Source organism: Hyla sarda, chromosome 1 (genome assembly GCF_029499605.1).
Source record: "Hyla sarda isolate aHylSar1 chromosome 1, aHylSar1.hap1, whole genome shotgun sequence".
Lineage (NCBI taxonomy): Eukaryota > Metazoa > Chordata > Amphibia > Anura > Hylidae > Hyla > Hyla sarda.
In genome coordinates, this window is record NC_079189.1 from 468,971,881 (window position 1) to 468,992,475 (window position 20,595).

Here is a 20,595-nt window from a genome sequence, read left to right on the forward strand (position 1 = left end):
CAGTAGTTCCCCACCTTAGGTGCACTATGTTCCCCCACAGACATACAGCCTTCAGACATGTACAATGTATGGCTGGAGGCTGTATGCCTGTTTACTGCCCCACTTGAGTATTCCGACCACCGCTCCGGGGTCACGATCTACTGCTATGGCCTATGGCCATAGCAGTAGATCCCGGGAGCAGTTCTCAGAACACTGAAGATGACCGCTGGTCACTTACCATACCCGAGCGTCCTCCTCACTGCTCCGCTCCGCTGTACTGTTGCTATAGGCGCACGCACGGGACGTGAGTGACGTCCCTGCATGCGCTTCCTCCCAGCTAGCTGCTTTGGGTCACCAGGAATGACAGTGCCCAGGGCAGCTGCCCCTAGTAGTTCTAATTCATTGTCGGCTGTTTTAGATACATGCAGATATCGGTGTAAATCAAATAAATGCTACAGACAAGGTTTCTTCGGGGGAAGGAAACATTTATTTTTTTAAGTTTTTTGTGGTTTTTTATTTTTTTTTCTTTGTTTTTGTTTTTCATCTTTTTTTTTTCTTCTTTTTTTTTGTGTGGCCACATGATCTTACAGCCTTTACACTGGCGAGATATCCTTAGCCTTTTTGGATTTTCTTAAGTACATGAAGATACTGAAAGAAAAAATAAAGATATTATTACATTATTTGATATCTACATGTAAATTCCACCACCTTGAGAATGGGTGGAGTGTGAGCAGACATCATTAAATGGATTTATTGTACTGTATAGCTGAGGATGTCTGTTAGTTAGAATAACTGATCCCTTTGTTATATGGCAATGTAAATACTACTAAGTGTTACAAACCCTAGGCCAGCGAACAGTGATAAGGTGATGGCACCAGCTACATATGCTGCAATGTCGGGTAACTTAAGTGTGGGATCCTCAGCTAGTGGCTCGGAGGTTGACATTTCTGTCTCTGCGGGAAGTGTTGGCACAGGCTTGTCTATTTCAGTCACTGCTCCTAATCCGCTGCCAACTAAATATTAAAGAAATTGTCTTAATAGTACAAACCATCAGAATAAAGTATAACATAACAATATTGATCATAAAGGCTTCATACCATATGAAACATAGAGCTGCAGGTTGAATAAAATTGTACTGGTCTTAGGGTCTATTCAGGCGAAAAAATTTCTGCCTCAAATGAAAGCCCATTATACTTCTACAGGCGTAACCTGTAGCTTCTGGGCCCCCGTGCAAAATCTGCAACAGGGCCCCATGTGTCAATTATACTACTGGTCTCTTATGGGGCATATGTGCTTTGGGGCCCCCTTAGGCATCAGGGCCCCGGTGCGACTTCTATCTTTGCACCCCTTATAGCTATGCCCATGTATATAATTGCCAAGCTTCATTATCAGCTCCAGCTTGAGATGGAATCTCCGCTCAGAGAATAAAATACACACCGAATATGATACAGTGTGAACCCAGTTTAATTTATAATTAAAGAACAGCCATCATTTAACCTTAATCCGTTTTACTATTAAAGGGGTATTCCAGGCAAAAACTTTTTATATATATATATATATATCAACTGGCTCCGGAAAGTTAAACAGATTTGTAAATTACTTCTATTAAAAAATCTTAATCCTTCCAATAGTTATTAGCTTCTGAAGTTTTCTGTCTAACTGCTCAATGAGGATGTCACGTCCCGGGAGCTGTGCATGATGGGAGAATATCCCCTTAGGAACTGCACAGCTCCCGGGACATGAGTCATCAGAGAACAGTTAGACAGAAAACAACAACTCAACTTCAGAAGATACTAACTATTGGAAGGATTAAGATTTTTTAATAGAAGTAATTTACAAATCTGTTTAATTTTCTGGAGCCAGTTGATATATATAAAAAAGTTTTGGCCTGGAATACCCCTTTTAATTTACCAACCTCTAAATATAGCCCATGGTAGTGCTCTTCACTCCCTGCTTCACCCCTCAATTCATCTCATTGTATGAGATCCTAATTCTCTGGGGCCTGTCTCCTACAACAAGTGGGAGCGAGAAGTAAACTGGGGAGTGAAGGCCGCTACCATACACTTCTACTGACTATATCTAGAGATGGGTATTTTCTTAAATAACTGTAACACTATAAATAATATTATAGTCATGTATAACAGAACTAAATCCAAGATCCAGTAAATTGTCCGTAATAATGGGCTCTTACCTTTCACGTTATAAGTATATTTAGCGATTGGCACACCAGAATTAAGAATGGTGGTACATATGTATTGGCCAGCTTCATATTTCTGAATTTCTTTCAGCTCAATATAAGGATCCTCAGTTACCCTTTGTGCAGGATGAGAAGTCTGGAGAGATAATAAGAGTGTTTCAGATATGTCTCAATGGCTTATAAACTATAGATTTATACGCCCAAAGCAGGGTCTGCCACGCCCCCTCCGTATATCTCTATGGGAGAAGGGAAGATAGCCGAACAGCTCTCTCATAGAGATATGTGGAGGGGGCATGGCGCCTCCGCTTCGGGCAGGGGTCCTGATGCGCCGTTCCAGGGGAGAGCCATGGCTCCATACAGGAGATTGTGGGGACCCCCTGCGATCCAAACCCTATCCCCTTTTTTGTATGACATATCTCCTTTTATGACAATCATTTTCTACTTTACACCTATATTATTGACAATTTTAATGGTTTTTACCTTACTGAAAATGTTTTTATATCCGTCCTCAAGCCTCGGATACCATTCTAAGTTACAGGCAAGGAGAACATCGTGATCTTCTGTAACTGCAATATTTCTCTCTAAAAAGTGACATGAAATATTATAGTCATAATTTTGTAGCTAGTCTGTCTCTGCACTTTCATATATATATATATATATATATATATATATATATATATATACTATCATAGCGTATGAATGTGCTGGGGCTCCTTACATGGGACTACATCTGTCTGTCATTACAGAGAGATGCCTTTACATTGTATATGCTAGTGACTGGTTTATTTTATACTATCTACTTACCTCCACAGTCTATAACCTCTGCAAGACGTGATGTCATATCTTTGCACGGAGTGCATTTATCTCCGGACTTTAAATCTGATGAAAATAAAAAAAAAGTAAAGTGTGATCCGAGTATTAAAGTCTCTGTAGAATTTTTCCTTAGAATCAATCTCCTGATAAAGGGGTGATGGGTATCACCCCTCTGTCACATGGACAAAACACAGGCCGCCATGAATGAGGCTTCTATTCTGCTTATGGCACCATTGGAGAGGTATAGTAAAGTAAATGTCCTTCTGGTTCAGCAAGATTTTCTGCCAAATACTATGGACTATTAGGAGGGTACTGAATATTGAAGGGGTACTCCGGTGTAAAAAATTTTTTAAAATCAACTGGTGCCAGAAAGTTAAATAGATTTTTAACCTCCTTCTATTTAAAAATCTTAAGCCTTCCAGTACTTATCAGCTGCTATATACTACAAAGTTCCTTCTATTTTTTTTCTTTTTTTTCTTTTTGACCACAGTGCTCTCTGCTGACACCTCTGTCTATGTCAGGAACTGTCCAGAGCAGGAGATGTTTGCTATGGGGATTTTTTCCTGCTCTGGACAGTTCCTGACATGGACAGAGGTGTCAGCAGAGGGCACTGTGGTCAGACAGAAATGGACAATACAGCTTCCTGTGTAGTATACAGCAGCTGATAAGTACTGGAGGGATTAAGATGTTTAAATAGAGGTAAATAAAAAATCTGTATAACTTTCTGAACCCAGATTACCCCTTTAAGGAGATGTTCACACATTGGCTCTAATTTTTTATGCAAACCTGACATGTTTTGTCGGGTTGTGCACTTTGCGCCAGAAATTCTGTCTGCACCAGATTTTGCACCAGATTTTGCTCCAGAATTGAGAAAAACCCGACTAAGTCTCCATTTTACTGAGAACACCCGAAAGGGGCATGGTCACAGAAAAGGGATGTGTTCCTGACATTTTTACAAAAACCAAACATATTGGCCCTCTTTTACTAACATGATTCTGGCTCTTTTTGTCAGGTTTAGCACCTAAATTCTTTCTTATGGAATGTGCGACAGTGATGTCATGCCCCGCCCCCTCTATACAAATCTATGGAAGTGCATAGACTTCATTCATCGTATGGTCAAACTAATATGTAATCTTGATACTTTTATATTGTTTGCATTATGTTTTACTGATTAAAAAAACATTCTAAACGTTTTAGAAAAATTTAAACAAAAATTTAATTGCCATTTTCTGACCACTATATTACTTTTTTATTTTATTTTTTTTATTTTTTATTTTTTTACCGGGCTCTATGATGACTCTATTTTTGCACTGTGATCCATGGTTTTTTATCAGTACCATTGTGGCATTGATCAGACTTTTAATTGGCTTTTTATTTCATTTTTTTGGGGTATGATGTGATAAAAAAAAGACTTTTCTTGGGTGTGGTACTTTTTTGTCCTTTACGCTGTTCACCGTACGGTATAAATACATTTTACTAGTTTGGACAATTTCACATGCCACAATACCAAGTATGTTTATTTTTATTTTGATAGGGGGGAAATTTAAAATGTTTATATGGAAATGGTTAATGTGTGGGTTAAACCTTTGTAATTTTTTTTTCACTTTATTGGTCACTTAGGGGACTTTTAGGAGGAATCATTAAATTTCTCATACAAGTCAATGTAGTTCCATAAAACTGCATTGATCTGTGTGTACTACGCTTGATTCATTGAGCCGGGCTGTATCAATCACAGAGCCATGGATCACAGGGAAAGAAAGATAAGCCCTCTGGCTACCTTAGCAGTGAATCCTTTAGCTCTAAAGGGTTAATAGCCGCCCGCGGCATGTTGGCTATTATTGGTGGCCCTCAGCTACAGAAGTCAGCTGAGGGCCGCCCGGTATGTATAAACGTCATTGGTCATTAAGGGGTTAAAAAAAACTGAAGCTTTGTATAAATTTGCAGCTACCCATTATACTGCCATTTTTTCCTTCTCATTTTACAATGTAGCCTTTTAATATTGTACAAAAATGTACTGGATTTTATGTTCTATGTTTTCTACTTCCTAAATATAAGTGGATATTTACCGAAACATTTGTTCTGGGTGGTGCATATGCAGGTGCACTTGTCAAAGTATTCTGTGAAGAGAGGGAAACATAATATAAAAATTACATCATCCAGACACAATATTGTCATTTCTATAGAAGTAGGATATATACAGTGTCCAGGCCCTGTGATTTATATTACATAGTGTAAGTGTGGTGCTCTAGTACATGACATGGCCCTGTCAGGTAAATGCTGCCTCAGGTGCCTGTGCTGGGCCCCACTGCTCAGGGTGCTGTATTGTGCTCTAATTTGCCATATCTTGTTTTCCAATGTATTTATTATGTTGCATTTAATAAATGTTTAACATTCCTCATGCAGAGAAAACCATGTGATCCTTATGCCCAATGGGATGCCCCCAAGCCTGTGCTTTAAGTAATGTAGGGGGGGGGGGGGGAGGAGATATTCTGTTGAGGAGAAGACCTGAAGAAGCAGTGTGGAGAGGAGTGGGGAGGAGTCTGTAGTAACCTGAAGAGTTCCTGTGGAAAAGTTAAAACCCTTCAACCATCTGCAAGTACCCCTCCACACAGGTTCAGTCTACAATAGTCTATAATAGCAGGAGATAGAAAGCCCCAGGCAACTCTTGATCCAAAAGTCTAAAGTCAAAGCCTGGTGGGAAGCACTGCAGTGAGTCTCAAGTCAGCACGGGTGGTCTCAAGTCTAAAGTCTAATAGTTCCTCTGCATCTCCCCTCTTTCAATTGCATTGTAAGGGATTGTAACAGTTATCTTGAACCTCAGTATAGGCAGTTTTCCATAACCCTGCATCTGATGTTGTTATTCTCCAGTGCTTGGCCCAGGAGAACTGCTGTACCTTGGAGCATGGTGGTTAACGCTACCCTGGCGTCACAAGTGACTATTTGTCTGTAGCTGCACCCCAATACTAAAACTATAACATGTCATATTAGCCCACCACCTAAGCTAATGTCCCCTGTCCAATAACACAGCTTATATTCTCCCAAACATGTCCTCTATATATAGTGTCCTCTACATAGAACCCTCTATACTGTGCACAAATGTCCCCATAGACTGCTGACTATAGTGACCTCTATAAAGTATCAGCCAATAGTCTAAAATAACACCATCCAAGTAGGCAGCACTAAAGATAGAGACAACCCAAGTGTGCCCCAACAAAACAGATGCCTGTTTATTCTCACTTTCCTCATGTTCCTTTTCTGATGCCCTCTGTTATAAATAAATATTGGAAGTCAGTCAACAGCAGCTCCTATTTACTGGTTTTAGATTATTTTTTCACAGAGAGGAGTATAGCAGATATGTAGAGCTGCGTATTCCTGTATAATAGTCATATTCTGATACCAATGTGAACTTTTAATACAAATCTTATGTACATGCACAGCAGTGACTTATGGAATAATAAGCTTGATGATGATGCGATCGTAGTCATTCTGGTCACTAGTATGAGTCTTACTATGAAGCTTACAATTATTTTACTTTACTATTAACCTTACCTTGATTTCCAGGAGATCCTCCAGCGCAAATGGTCTTCTCCTTTTCACAGGTCCTGCAGTTGGTCAATGTTTGGACCAATAAACCTGAGGAAAGGCAGTTGTTTAAAAAACTTACAATGTTAGGGTATGTTAACATGGGCAAATTTGCTATGAGCAAATTTGCTAATTTTGGAAGGGGCAAATTTGCTAATTTTTGAAGGTTTGGTTTTCACGCCGTACAATTTATGGTAAAAATGTTATGTGTTCTTTATTTTTGGGTCAATACGATTAAAATGATACCCATGATAACATACTTTTCTATTACTGTTGCGCTTAAAAAAAATCGCAAACCTTTTAACCAAATTAGTATGTTTAAAATCCCCCTTTTTTGAAGACCTATAACTTTTTCATTTTTCCGTATAAGCGGCGGTATGAGGGCTCCTTTTTTGCACCGTTATCTTTACTTTGTATTGATACCATATTTGCTTATATAGAACTTTTAATCCATTTTTTATAATTTTTTGGGGGAATAAAAAAGCATCTATTTTGAATTTTTCTTTATTTTTCCGTTCACGCCGTTCACCGTACGGTATCATTAACATTTTATTTTAATAGTTCAGATATTTATGCATGCAGCGATACCAAATATGTATTTAAAATATTTTTTAACACTTTTTGGGGGTGAAATAGGGAAAATGGGACAAGTTACATTTTTATTGGGGGAGGGGTTTTTTCACATTTTTTTTACTTTTTTTTTTTACTTTTTTTACTTTTATTTTTACACTTTAATAGTTTCCATAGGGGACTATTTATAGAAATCACTCGATTGCTAATACTGTTCAGTGCTATGTATAGGACACAGCCCTCATCAGCATTATCGGTCATCTGCTCTGGTCTGCGGGAAGGCAGATCAGAGCAGAAGACGCCGGGAAGGCAGCGGAGCCAGGTGAGGGGACCTCCGTCTGCCGTGCTGGATGATCCGATCCGATCATCCATTTTATCGACCGCTATGCTGCAGATACCGTGATCTGTATTGATCACTGCATCTGAGGGGTTAATGGCAGACATCCGTGGGATCGCGGATGTCCACCATTACGGTCGGGTCCCTGGCTGCGATCAGCAGCCGGGACCTGCCGCACATGATTCAGGCATCGCTCCTGCTCGCGGTTATGCTTTGGACGTAAATGTACGTCCTGGTGCGTTAAGTACCACCGCACCAGGACGTACATTTAGGGCGCTCATCGCTAAGGGGTTATATACATTACTGTACCATAGCTTTCTCCAAACTTTGGTCAGACCGGGGAGGGTTCCTGTCCTGAAGTTGCTATTGATTCTAATGGGTGCATAAGTTCGGGACTGGATGGACACATGTCACTTCTTTTTTCTTCATTGTTAAACATCCCTCATTGAGATCAATGGCAGCAGGGATTTTTTTAGTGATAGGACATGGTTTTGATGTTGAAATCATTGTGTTTGTTTTACTTTAAAAACCCACATGGTTAATGTGAACATGGTCCTATAAAATTATTTTATAATATTTATGTAAGAAATATAAAATCTACTTACCACAGTTGTCAAAATCTGAAAAATAACATAAAAAAGGAATATTAATATTTCATTGTCATATACTTAAACTGAAAAAACTATAATAGAGAAAAAAATATTATAAACAACAGTTTAAATTGCCAATAGCGACTGAGGTGACTAGTAATTCTCAGTCCCAGAAATGGTGAGTTACTATGAGTTGTTACTGTGTAACTCACTAGTAAAATAAATATAGAATGTTTTCATAGAAAAATATCTATCAGAACTCACCTTTCTTGTTAGGGCATCTCCCTAAAAATGGAACATTAAGAAAAATGTAAATGACTAATAACAAATCAGAATTTTAGTAAAACACACTATATATTATAGCTATACACATATGTAAACAAAGGCCGATGCCACCTATAGGCAATGTAGACTCCAGCCTAGAGCGCACATTGAATAAGGGTGCTGCGCTCAGGAAGCAGGATTTTTTTTGTTTTTCCTCTGCCGGGGCACACTCCAGTATGCAGAGCACTCGGATATTTCCCCTCCCCCTCTCAATGCCAATGGCCTCCATTTTCAACTTTATTTGTGTCCTTTAGCAGACACTATTGCTGTAGTGAGACTATCGCCATGATTAAGGCTTTCTAACAAACCGAAACGCGTCAGTGTTTCATTTAGCTTTTAAATGTTTGTTTTTGAGCACAAAATTTTTAATGGATATTATGAAAGTTTGAATTTTTAGGGGAGCTGAAATTCCACAATTTTTTTGTTCCTGGACAAGCTCCTTATGAGTACCGGCTCCTCTGCATGGTTCCGTGCCTTCCCAGCCTACCCCCTGATGTGTCTCTAGTGAACCTTATCTGTGGTGAGCAAAATCTTTGTTTCTATTTTAGTTTACTTTTAGCCCCGCTGTCAACTTCCTCCCCTCCCCAAATTCAACAGATGTGCAATGCCGTGACCTCACAAGGCCCCAACATAGAGAATGGTGGATGAGTTTGCACCGTTCTACTCTGTGAACTCATGTGGTACACGGGGGACCATTCTGGCACATTTTGAGTCAAGGAAAGTGGGTGAAGTGGCAGTTTCTAGGATAAAGATACCAGATGCTTTAGGCTGTGTCAAGGCATGCTGGGCATTGTAATTAGCTAGTAACAGCAACTTCCAACATTCTTTGACACAACCTATGGCTCTGTAGCTGACTCAAAGCTACAATTCCCAACATGTTGCACTGCAACCTATACTATTTTACTATATAGTGCAACATGCTGGGAGTTGTAGTTTTGGTTTTGGGTAGCTACAGAGCTGTGTGAGGGCATGCTGGAAACTATCTGCAACTCCCATATGTAATAAAAAGAGATCAAAAAGTCACATGAAAAATGGCACAGTTTAAAACTGCTGATCACGGTACAAAAATTAGCCCTTATACAGCACCGTATACAAACAAATAAAAAAATTATAAGGGTCAGAAGAGGACAAAATTTCCCCCACATATGTATTGTATTTCTTCCTTTGATGTCACACATATATAATCAAATATGCAAATTAGCATGGCTGGTATTTTTTTGCAAGATAAAGATGGCAACTCTACAGATGATGCATGCTAGGGATGTCTTTTATGTGTCCTGTTTAGACTGCCTCAGAGGTTGCGTGGGAGATTGAGGCACCCGGCACATGTTAGGAAGGGGGAAAGGGTGTGAATATGTTTGGGACAAAAATCACTCAAAAAATTACAGAAAAAACACCACACTTACTGGTTACTGGTACAAGGGCTGGTTAGGCAAATATTCCCACAATGATGCAGGTCAGCCACAATGCTATATAAGGGGAGGTCGCACAGGTGTAAAATACTGATGAACAACCACTCACACGCCTACTATTCATGAGGGGGGTACTTGCCTAGTATTATATTTGCACACAGATAAGGCATACACAGGGTGGCAGTTACATGATAATGTGTAGTGCACCATGCTACCTTACAATCTATTAGTGACACCCATACTATTCAATCAGGCGGGCTGCCCAGCATCTTCTATGTGCACCCCACATGCACTGACACCCCAGGCTCCCCCCAGCATCACAGTGTTAACAGTGCGGTGTTATTCATTGTATGGTGATATCGTTCACAAACAAATGTGGGAACACAACCTACTAAGGCCCTGCTTACACACCGGCCAAAATATATTTAGTTAGATCAAAGTGTTTTTTTGTTTTTTTTGGGGGGGTGGGGGACATAGTGAGGTTTTGCCTAGGGTGGCAAAAATCCTTGCACCAGCCTTGATATCAACTCTATGGCTGTGTTACCTCACAGTATTTTGGCCTATAAGGCGATATTCCCACATAGCCATCCACATTCCACAAGCCAGGAATGGATCTTAAAAGAGGAGAAGATAAATTGTCTCCTCTGTACGTGTCCTTCATATATGAGCTGTTTTTGGCTTTGATTTTAATCATTAAAAACCTGAACGTGTGAACACAGCCTCAAGCAGCCCAATGACACAGGAGGATTGTTGTGTTTTCTTAATTTCTTTATTTCATGTTTCTGGTAATGATATGTGAGAAGGTGAATCACACATATATGAAGCACAATTTGTAATGGGTATGCCAAATAGGAAAACAAATTATATTAGTAAATCTGAGCCATTGTATTACATCAATATCACTTACATATCTAAACTACCAAACTAAAATACTGACCTCGCTGCCATGGCAACCATTCTTTGTTCAGCTGTCAACATTCTAATGCTCAGCTGTGAGTGGTTGCCAGGAAAAACAAGTACAGGTCTTTTTGTTAGTTTTGATATATAAGAGCCAAATAAGTTATCATGGTTCACAAAAGTGGCAAGTAAATGACAAATTGAGCTCTGATACATCTGTAAATGCATTAATATACATTTTGGGGAAATCTGTGGGGGAGGGAAACCCTTTATCAGATGTAACATACAGGGGAAGGCTATCCATGTCATCCCAAGACTGGTTCTGTATAGACTTACGTTTCTCTGCCTCCTGCACAATATTCTCAATCTTCTCCTTGAGTCTTTTGAACTGGTGTTCAAGGTCATTGAGAAGATTCACACCTGGAATAAATAGAAGTGACAGATATATCAGCCTCTGCTCCCAAACTAAAGCCATTTCATTTCTATTCATCTACATTGAAAATTCAGCCATTACCTGTAGAGTCCAAGTCCACGATGATATTGACTGATATTTTATATTCGGACCCTATTTCGGATAGGGCATACTCATCTGGAATATAAATACAGAACAATCATTATTAATAATGCATCCTTTTTGAATTTTCACAGAAATCATAATAGTAAAATTAAAAGAATTACCCAGAGTCCCCACATCCTCCAAGTATTGTTCAATTTGCCTTTTGGCAGCGTTTGCAAAATTTTTGATAGTCACATAGGCGGCGGTTTCTTCTACCAGAACCTGGTCCTGAATAAAGATCTTCAATTTCTCAAGAGCCTCCAAACCCCTTTTATTGCAGGGTATGCATCCAAGGGACTGTGCTATCAGGAGCCATGTACCAAATACTACGCTCCACATCATTTTATTTTTGGTCAAAACCAAAAAGTCTTTATGAATTTGCTTCCAGTAGTTACTGGTCGCTTAGTCCTGTCAATAACTTCTCTAACTGAGAAAATGATAGAACTGATACATTCTACAGCCTTACACACTGTCTTAGGGGAACATGTGTTTATGACATCATGATGACATGATGATGTTATAACGCATATGCCAACAAGGCACTGTAAGACATAAGCAACTGAAAGGATTTTATTAAAATAGATATTTCAGGAGCGTCATTATATTGTCTTTAACCCCTCAAGGGTTAAAAAATATGGCTGCAATTTGGAGACTGATCTAATAGGATAGTGATGGAAAACATGACTTATGCTCCATTCATATTTTTGCTGGAAGCTCAAATAAAGCAAACTCTGCAACATTGGATACAGCAGTATTCTTACCATCATAACATATCTTGAGAACTGAACACGACATCCCTGTTTTAAGTGAATGGGGTCCTTCAGGAGACTGATATTTGTTTTGACATATTTTGAATTATAAAACACATAGACAGTGCTTTTCTTAACATGTTAAGGACCAAGGGGTCTGGCCCTAGCATTTCTTTTGGGTGCAGACCTTTTCTTTTTTTGCTAACTGTGTGGCCGACCCTCTTCTGTATAAAAGAGTGGCCGGCCATTGTTAGCTAATCGCCCACCCACCGCTGATCAGTCCCGTAATAAGTTGTGTGGGTGCATTTTTGGGGATCATAAGCGACTTTTTTATTTTATTTTGCACCAGTTAGGCAGTTCATGCCACCAGCAGCAGGCTAGTGCTGTGTGGATGGACCGTACCTGTGTGTGCGACCTTCCCCACCACTGTCAGTGATTTATCACTGATCAGTGTTCTTTTTAGGTTCAGGCAGGTGCTTTTTTGGGGGTTTCAGCTTTTTTAAATTCTATCTTTCAGTTTTTTTGTGTGGGGGTCTGTGTACGTGCCACCAGCCACTCTTCTGGGCTGAGTGGCATGACCCCCCACTGACTTCTGCACCCCCTGCCACTACCAAGCACTAATCAGTGTGCACACCACTGATTAGGTAAACATTTTTTTTTTTGGGCACAGGGCTTTTTGCGCTAGAAGCCCTTCTTTTTTTAAAGCTTTCATTTCCTTTTTTTAGTGTAACAGGGGGATTGTGCAGCTTGACTAGGTAGAAAATAAGATAACCGAGGTTAACTGAATAGCACCTAATACCCAAGGTGCTTGGCCAAAAACATGAAGTGTGAAAAATAAGGTAACAGTCCTCAAGTGATCTAGTGAGAGGGGGGAGGGGGTGCGAAGAGGAGGAGGGAGAGGGGAGGGGAAATGGGAAGAGGTGGGAATCAGATAATAGAGGTGAGCAAAAAAGAGATTAGACCATAGAGTAAAAATTGTATGAATTTAATGAAAAAATTTGATAAAATGCAAAAAGGGTAGATGTGAGCAGGAGGGGGGCCCTTGCGATTCTCCCTCCAAAAATGAAAAATAAGATAAAATAAATAGGATAAATTCAATATAAATAAATAAAATGTGCAAAAAAATATGCAAAAATAAAACGTCAATTCTGAATCCCCAGATGGTGCATATAATGTCTTATAGATCAAAGTTCATGGATATGCATAGACATTCAGGTGCAAAAACTGTCAACACGTATATACGGTGTAATATGAGGCACAGTAATATGTGGCTGCACTGGTCATGTAGAAAATACCGTTCCAATATGTTACATGTGCGATAAATAAGTGCAGAAGGTATGTATCCTGTAAAATAAGGGCACAGCAATATGGTGTATCGATATGTACAGTCCTGTAAGTAAAGAGATATTCTTTGCGGGGGGGGGGCACTTGTCATGCAGACCGTCTCATCCAGTGAGCGCACAGGAGCAGGAGCGTGTTCGCAGTGGTGAGTGGGTTCGGCGTCCTTGTTGGTCCGGCTCCAATCCTGTGTGGGGCTGAGCGCGCTCAGGAGAAAGAAAAAAAGTGCTAAGTTTGAATGCTGGCCAGTGATGGGAGTCTCTGTGTTGGTAGATAGTCCATACCAGGCTCTAAAGGGCAGTTGGTAATCTATGGTATAATCCTGGGGATTCAGGTAAAAACACTAGGGCTAGACGCGTTTCAGGAGACTACTCCTTTCTTCAGTAGCTGATTCATGATAGGGGTAGTGATACTTTTATACTATGCAGTGGTCTAAGGCCTAATTAGAAAAAAGAGGAAAGTGGATTGCAGGAAAGGAGAAAAGGAAAAGAGAAAAGCAGGAGTGGATGGGAGGAATGGGGTTGACAGTGAGGGACATCTGAGCAAAGCAGGAGGTTTTTTGCAAAGTGTTATTGCCCATAAAGTAGAATAGACTTGTGTATAAAATTTTTGTATGGTAACATTAATACAGTAAAAATGAATCAAAGTAAATGAGGAATGGAGGATAATAATAAAGTTTAATTTAAAAAAAAACGGATATATGAAAAAATAAAGTTAAAAAAAAGTTACCAAAAAAATAAAAATAAATAAAAAATAAAGGATATATGAATAAATAAAGTTTAAAAAAAAAAAAAAAAAGAAAAAAAGGGTTAGCACAGCAGAAGGTTTGCTGCAATGTGTTATTGCCCATAAAATAGAATGGACTTGTGTGTCAAATTTAGAATGATACCGTTCCAAGTGAGAGATGGATATCAATGAGTTTGTAAATATAAATATAAATCTAGTAATACAGTAAGAGTGAATTGGAAAAAATGAGGAATGGAGAATAATAATAAAGTTAAAAAAATAAAAAATAAATAAAAGGGTTAGCACAGCAGGAGGTTTGCTGCAATGTGTTATTGCAAACAACAAAAAACGTGGTCTCAAATGGCTGGAGGTGCTCAACCCCAAATGCGGTTGTGCATTTATACTGGGGGAGCAGATCCTGCCCTTGTAGTCCGTTGCTAAGGGCGATCCCCAGCATAAAAATGCATACAATGGAGGATGCCTGCAGCGGACTACAAGTGCCACAATAGAATCCTACACCAGATTTTTTTGTTGTTTGTTTAAATTTTATACTTGGAGGTGTGTAAACTCCAAAATTAATGCGCCTTGAATATCTTCAAGGCAGCATTAAGATAGCACCTGTGAGGCCAGGCACCCATATTAGCCAACTGAGGTGGGGCTTGCAGCTTGCCTCCCTCCTCCCATTGCATGTGCGCTCAGTCACGCTGGAGGGTATCTGGGAGGAAGTTGTGAGTCGACCGAATGCTGCCGTAATTGCCCACTGGCCCCTGTTTTGCTTATCAAGCACAGGTAGGATTAGCGTAGGTCTCGCACCATCTTGAGAAACCTTGGCGTTGGTGTGCGGGCTCTGGTGTGTCCTTCATATAAGGATACACTGGCGAATGTCTCAATTTTAACATCAGTGTTGAGGGATAGCCAATGTCATTGTATACATCTACCACAGTAGTGCACCCATATTCCTGGATTGTATTCTAATTGTTACACATCCACACCGTTTATCTGGTGTAGGATTCTATTGTGGCACTTGTAGTCCGCTGCAGGCATCCTCCATTGTATGCATTTTTATGCTGGGGATCGCCCTTAGCAACGGACTACAAGGGCAGGATCTGCTCCCCCAGTATAAATGCACAACCGAATTTGGGGTTGAGCACCTCCAGCCATTTGAAACCACGTTTTTTGTTGTTTGTTTAAATTTTATACTTGGAGTTGTGTAAACTCCAAAATTAATGCGCCTTGAATATCTTCAAGGCAGCATTAAGGTAGCACCTGTGAGGCCAGGCACCCATATTAGCCAACTCAGGTGTGGCTTGCAGCTTGCCTCCCTCCTCCCATTGCATGTGCGCTCAGTCACGCTGGAGGGTATCTGGGAGGAAGTTGTGAGTCGACCGAATGCTGCCGTAATTGCCCACTGGCCCCTGTTTTGCTTATCAAGCACAGGTAGGATTAGCGTAGGTCTCGCACCATCTTGAGAAACCTTGGCTCTGGTGTGTCCTTCATATAAGGATACACTGGTGAATGTCTCAATTTTAACATCAGTGTTGAGGTATAGCCAATGTCATTGTATACATCTACCACAGTAGTGCACCCATATTCCTGGATTGTACTGCACTGTGTTATTGCCCATAAAATAGAATGGACTTGTGTGAAAAATTTTGAATCATAACGTTCCAAGTGAGAGATGGATATCAATGAGTTTATAAATATAAATATAGTGATACAGTAAGAGTGAATTGGAATAAAGGGGGAATGGAGAATAGTAATAAATAGAGATGAGCGAACTTTTCAAAAATTTGATTCGGACGATTCGACGAATTTTCCTGAAACGTTTGTTTCGATCCGAATTTATTCGCGGCGAATCGATGTTAAAAAAAGGCTATTTCTAGCCTACATACAGCCTCTATAGGGGTATAGAACACTTTGCTGTGTGCTAAAACGCATATGGAGTGTGATGGGGTAGTGAAATAATACTGTTATTCAGAATAGCATGCAGATTACCGGCATCGCTCTTAGAATCACTGCCGAACAGCAGCACAATTACAGAGCCTGGTGGTGGCATCAGTGTCAGGAGACCATATAGTGACTGAATTACATAGCGTGGACATGTTGGCAGCATGAGGACACCATTTAGTGGCTGAATGGCACAGCGTGGAGTTGGCTGATGCACTAGTACACTACACACCAGGGATTCACAATCCCCCCCCAAAAAACAACACAATATATGACATTTTTGACAAAGATTTTTCATTGGTAGCACCTGCTATCCAAAAATTTGAAATTTCCAGAACCAGGCCCCACCCCTGTGGCATCAGTAACCCATATATTGCCTGCATGACACAGCCTAGAGTTGACTGATGCAAGAGTACACACCAGGGCTTCACAATCCCCCCCCCAAAAAACCAACACAATATATGACATTTTTGTCAAAGATTTCTCATTGGTAGCACCCGCTATCCAAAAATTTGAAATTTCCAGAACCAGGGCCCATCCCTGCGGCATCAGTAACTCATATATTGCCTGCATGACACAGCCTGGAGTTGGCTGATGCAAGAGTACACACCAGGGCTTCACAATCCCCCCCCAAAAAACAACACAATATATGAAATTTTTGTCAAAGATTTCTCATTGGTAGCACCCGCTATCCAAAAATTTGAAATTTCCAGACCCAGGCCCCACCTCTGCGGCATCAGGAACCCATATATTGCCTGAAGGACACAGCTTGAAGTTGGCTGATGCACAAGTACACACCCGGGCTTCACAATCCCCTCCAAAAAACAACAACATTTGTGTAAGAACAAGCACATATCCAACAGTTCACAAGACTGTAAAATGCAGGACGGTGGACCACCCAAAGACATACTTTTCAAAAATAATAAACCACACAATGTTTGAATTTTTTTTACAAAAACTAATTCAATATGTGTGTAAGCGCATCTGTCTCCAAAAGATCAGATCACCAAAGGACTTTTTTTGCCCAAAATGATGAAGCAGAGTTAATCCCTGTCCGTATTTTTTATTTTTATTTTTTTTCATTAAAAAATCACACGCAACTAGCGTTCCGTCGTGTAACGATTAGCATTCTGGAAAATGCAATTTTATTACTGATAAAATTATCAGTAAATAAAAAAAAAAAACACTACCCAAGAGTGTTTAATTAATCCATACATTGCACCAGGAGCAGTCAAGAGTAGGGACCACCTAAAGACATTCTTCTATAATATAATAAACCACACAATATGTTCAAATTTTTTTAAATACGGTAATTGAAATTCCAAGACCCCACCTCTGCTGCATCAGTAACCCATATATTGCCTAACGGACACAGACTGGAGTTGACTGATGCACGAGCACACACTACACACCCGTCACCCGGGCTTCACAATCCACCCCAAAAAAACGCAATTTTTTTTTCAAAATTGTCTGACAAAATACCTTTTTGTTAAAACAAGCGCATATACAGCAGTTCAGAAGACTCTATAGTGCAGGACGGTGGACCACCCAAAGACATTCTTCTATAATATAATAAACCACACAATATGTTAAAAAAATTTTCAATTATTGAAATTCCAAGACCAAGGCCCAACTTCTGCTGCATCAGTAACCCATATATTGCCTAACGGACACAGACTGGAGTTGACTGATGCACGAGTACACACTACACACCCGTCACCCGGGCTTCACAATCCACCCCAAAAAAACGCAAAATTTTATCGAAATTGTCGGACAAAATACCTTTTTTTTTTTTAAAAAACAAGCGCATATAGAGCAGTTCAGAAGACTCTATAATGCAGGATTGTGGACCACCCAAAGACATTCTTCTCAAAAGTAATAAACCACACAATGTTTGAAATTCGGTTAAAAAAATTATTACATATGTGTAAGTGCATCTGTCTCCAAAAAATCAGATGGCAAAAGGATTCTATTCGCCAAAAATTATTAACCAGATTAAATCCCTCTCCATCTATTTATTTTTTTTTTCATAAAAAAATCACACACAACAAGCGTTCCATTGTGTAACGGTTAGCATTCTGCAAAATTCAATTTTATTACGGATAAAATTACCAGTAAATTTAACAATAACACTACCCAAGAGTGTTTAATTACCCCATACATTGCACCAGGAGCAGTCAGGAGTAGGCCTCAGCAGTACCCAAGAGGCTTTAATAACCCCTTACCTTGCCCGATCAATTGCGAGATCGAGCAATCACAGGTGTGTTATGGCCTCAGATGTCCTGGGCCGCACTAGCGCTCCACTAAACGGATTAGCGTCTCTCTATCTTTCAAGGACAGGGTCGTGTTGCACGCTGAAACCAGTTCGTGATAGGGATCTGTGATTGCAATTATTTAATGTTAAAACGAGGAATTACCAGTAAGTGAGGGTCATAAGCTGGCGTTTATTAAGTCCCTGCCCTTTGTACACGCCGCCCGTATCTATAAGCGTTGGATTAGTTAGTGAGTTGGTTAGGGAGGTCCTCGGATCGGCCCAGGCGTGGTAGGAGAAGGCCCTGGCAGAGGGCCGAGAATTTAACGATCATTGTTGAAATTTGCATTAAGCATGTATTTAGCTACTGCTAAGCATCCAAAAATTTAAGGCCCAAGGCCAGAGGCACCAGGGAGGCAAGTAGTTCCTGAAAGACACAGAATGAGTCTGGAGCATGCATGTGCAGTACCCAAGAGGTTTTCATAACCCCTTACATTTAAAGATCAATGTTTACATTTGCATTAAGCATGTATTTAGCTACTGCTAAACTTCTAAAAATTATAGGCCCAAGGCCTGAGGCACCAGAGAGGCAAGTAGTTTGTGAAAGACACAGAATGAGTCCGGAGCAGTCATTCGCAGTACCCAAGAGGGTTTCATAACCCCTTACATTTAAAGATCAATGTTGACATTTGCATTAAGCATGTATTTAGCTACTGCTAAACTTCAAAAAATTATAGGCCCAAGGCCAGAAGCTTCAGTTTTCCCCATATTAGGAGCATAGTTGTCCCCCAGATTAGGCAGCATAGATGTCCCCCAGATTAGGACCATAGTTGTCCCCCAGATTAGGCAGCATAGATGTCACCCAGATTAGGCAGCATAGATGTCCCCTAGAGTAGGCAGCATAGATGTTCCCCAGATAAGGAGCATACTTGTCTCATAGATTAGGCAGCATAGATGTCACCAAGATTAGGAGCATAGTTGTCCCCCAGAGAAGGCAGCATTGATGTCACCCAGATTAGGCAGCATAGATGTCCCCCAGATTAGGAGCATACATGTCCCCCAGATTAGGCAGCATAGTTGTCCCCCAATCAGCACGGGCCGGTCAGAGCCAATCAAAGGGCCGTATGTGTCAAGCGGGCCGTACAATCCCCAGGTCTGCCCCAGTGGGTTTCATAACCAACCACAATAGAGAAAATTTTATTGTATGAGCATGGTCAATCTACTCAGACCCGTCTGTCATTGGTGGCTGGAAATCCTGGCTGATCCATCCCTGATTCATCTTGACAAACGTCAATCTCTCCACATTTTTAGTGGACAGACGAGTTCGCCTTGGGGTGACTATGACCCCAGCCGCACTAAACAACCACTCTGATGGCACACTACTGGCCGGGCAGGACAGATTTTCCAGGGCAAACTCCGCTAGTTGCGGCCATAAATCGAGTTTGGCTGCCTAGAAGTCCAGCGGATCTTCAACGGTTGTTGGCAGGGTCATGTCGAGGTAAGCCATCACCTGCTGGTTCAGGTCCTGCTGCATGTCCACCTGCTGCTGATGACTAGCTTCACTATGCGGCTGAAGGAAGCTACTCATCAGCGACTGTAGACTCAGGCTGCTGCTGATTGAGCCGGTACTGCTCCTGCCACCCCTCCCCTCCCCAGCAGCCTTGGAAGTGAAAGGTGAGCGCAGAGGGCCCCCCGAGTCAGACCTGCGAGTGGATGGACCATGTGGCCAATAGGCATCGGCCAACCGACTACGTAGAAGCTCCCTGAAGTAGGTCAGTTTGTCCTCCCTCTCAGTGGGTGCAAAAAAGGCTCCGATTCTGGGCCGGTAGCGAGGGTCTAATAAGGTGGAGATCCAGAAGTCATCGCGCTGAAGAATTTTGACAATTCGGGGGTCACTAAGCAAGCAACTCAGCATGCATCGTGCCATTTGTGACAGTGACTCGCTGGGACTACCTGCCTCCATCTCCACTGCATACTGCCACGGTGTGTCTGGGTCCTCTGTCTCGCCTCCCTAGTAATAACCCTCCAGCTCCTCTGGCTAATCCTGCTCCTCCTCTCCTGTCCAATGACCAGAAACACCGGCCATCTCATCCACCGTAAACTGTGCTCCGCTCTGCCCCTCATCATCCTCCTCCAGTTTATCCCCCACAGGACTCATTTAGCCTTCTGATGTAGGCGCAACATCTCCATTGCCGTGACCAGCAATGTTTTCAATCATTTTTCGGAGTAAATGTAGGAGTGGAATTACGTCATTCATGGCGTAATTCGAGCGACTAACAAAATATGTGGCTTCCTCAAAGGGCCTCAGCAAACGGCAGGTGTCACGT

General features: G+C 41.0%; 1 protein-coding gene across 1 annotated transcript; it reads right to left on the minus strand.

Moving 5' to 3' along the window:
* Nucleotides 1-454: 454 nt before the first annotated feature.
* Nucleotides 455-11,713, minus strand: LOC130285313 (izumo sperm-egg fusion protein 1-like). The gene is made up of 12 exons (XM_056536672.1): nucleotides 11,380-11,713; nucleotides 11,216-11,290; nucleotides 11,038-11,121; nucleotides 8,333-8,353; nucleotides 8,084-8,098; nucleotides 6,539-6,622; nucleotides 5,056-5,106; nucleotides 2,981-3,055; nucleotides 2,657-2,757; nucleotides 2,171-2,312; nucleotides 821-992; nucleotides 455-627 (listed from the first exon to the last, which is right to left on the minus strand). Exons 1-12 carry the CDS (start codon nucleotides 11,597-11,599, stop codon nucleotides 573-575), a joined length of 1,095 nt encoding a protein of 364 aa, XP_056392647.1. The 5' UTR covers nucleotides 11,600-11,713; the 3' UTR covers nucleotides 455-572.
* Between the last annotated feature and the right edge of the window lie 8,882 nt (nucleotides 11,714-20,595).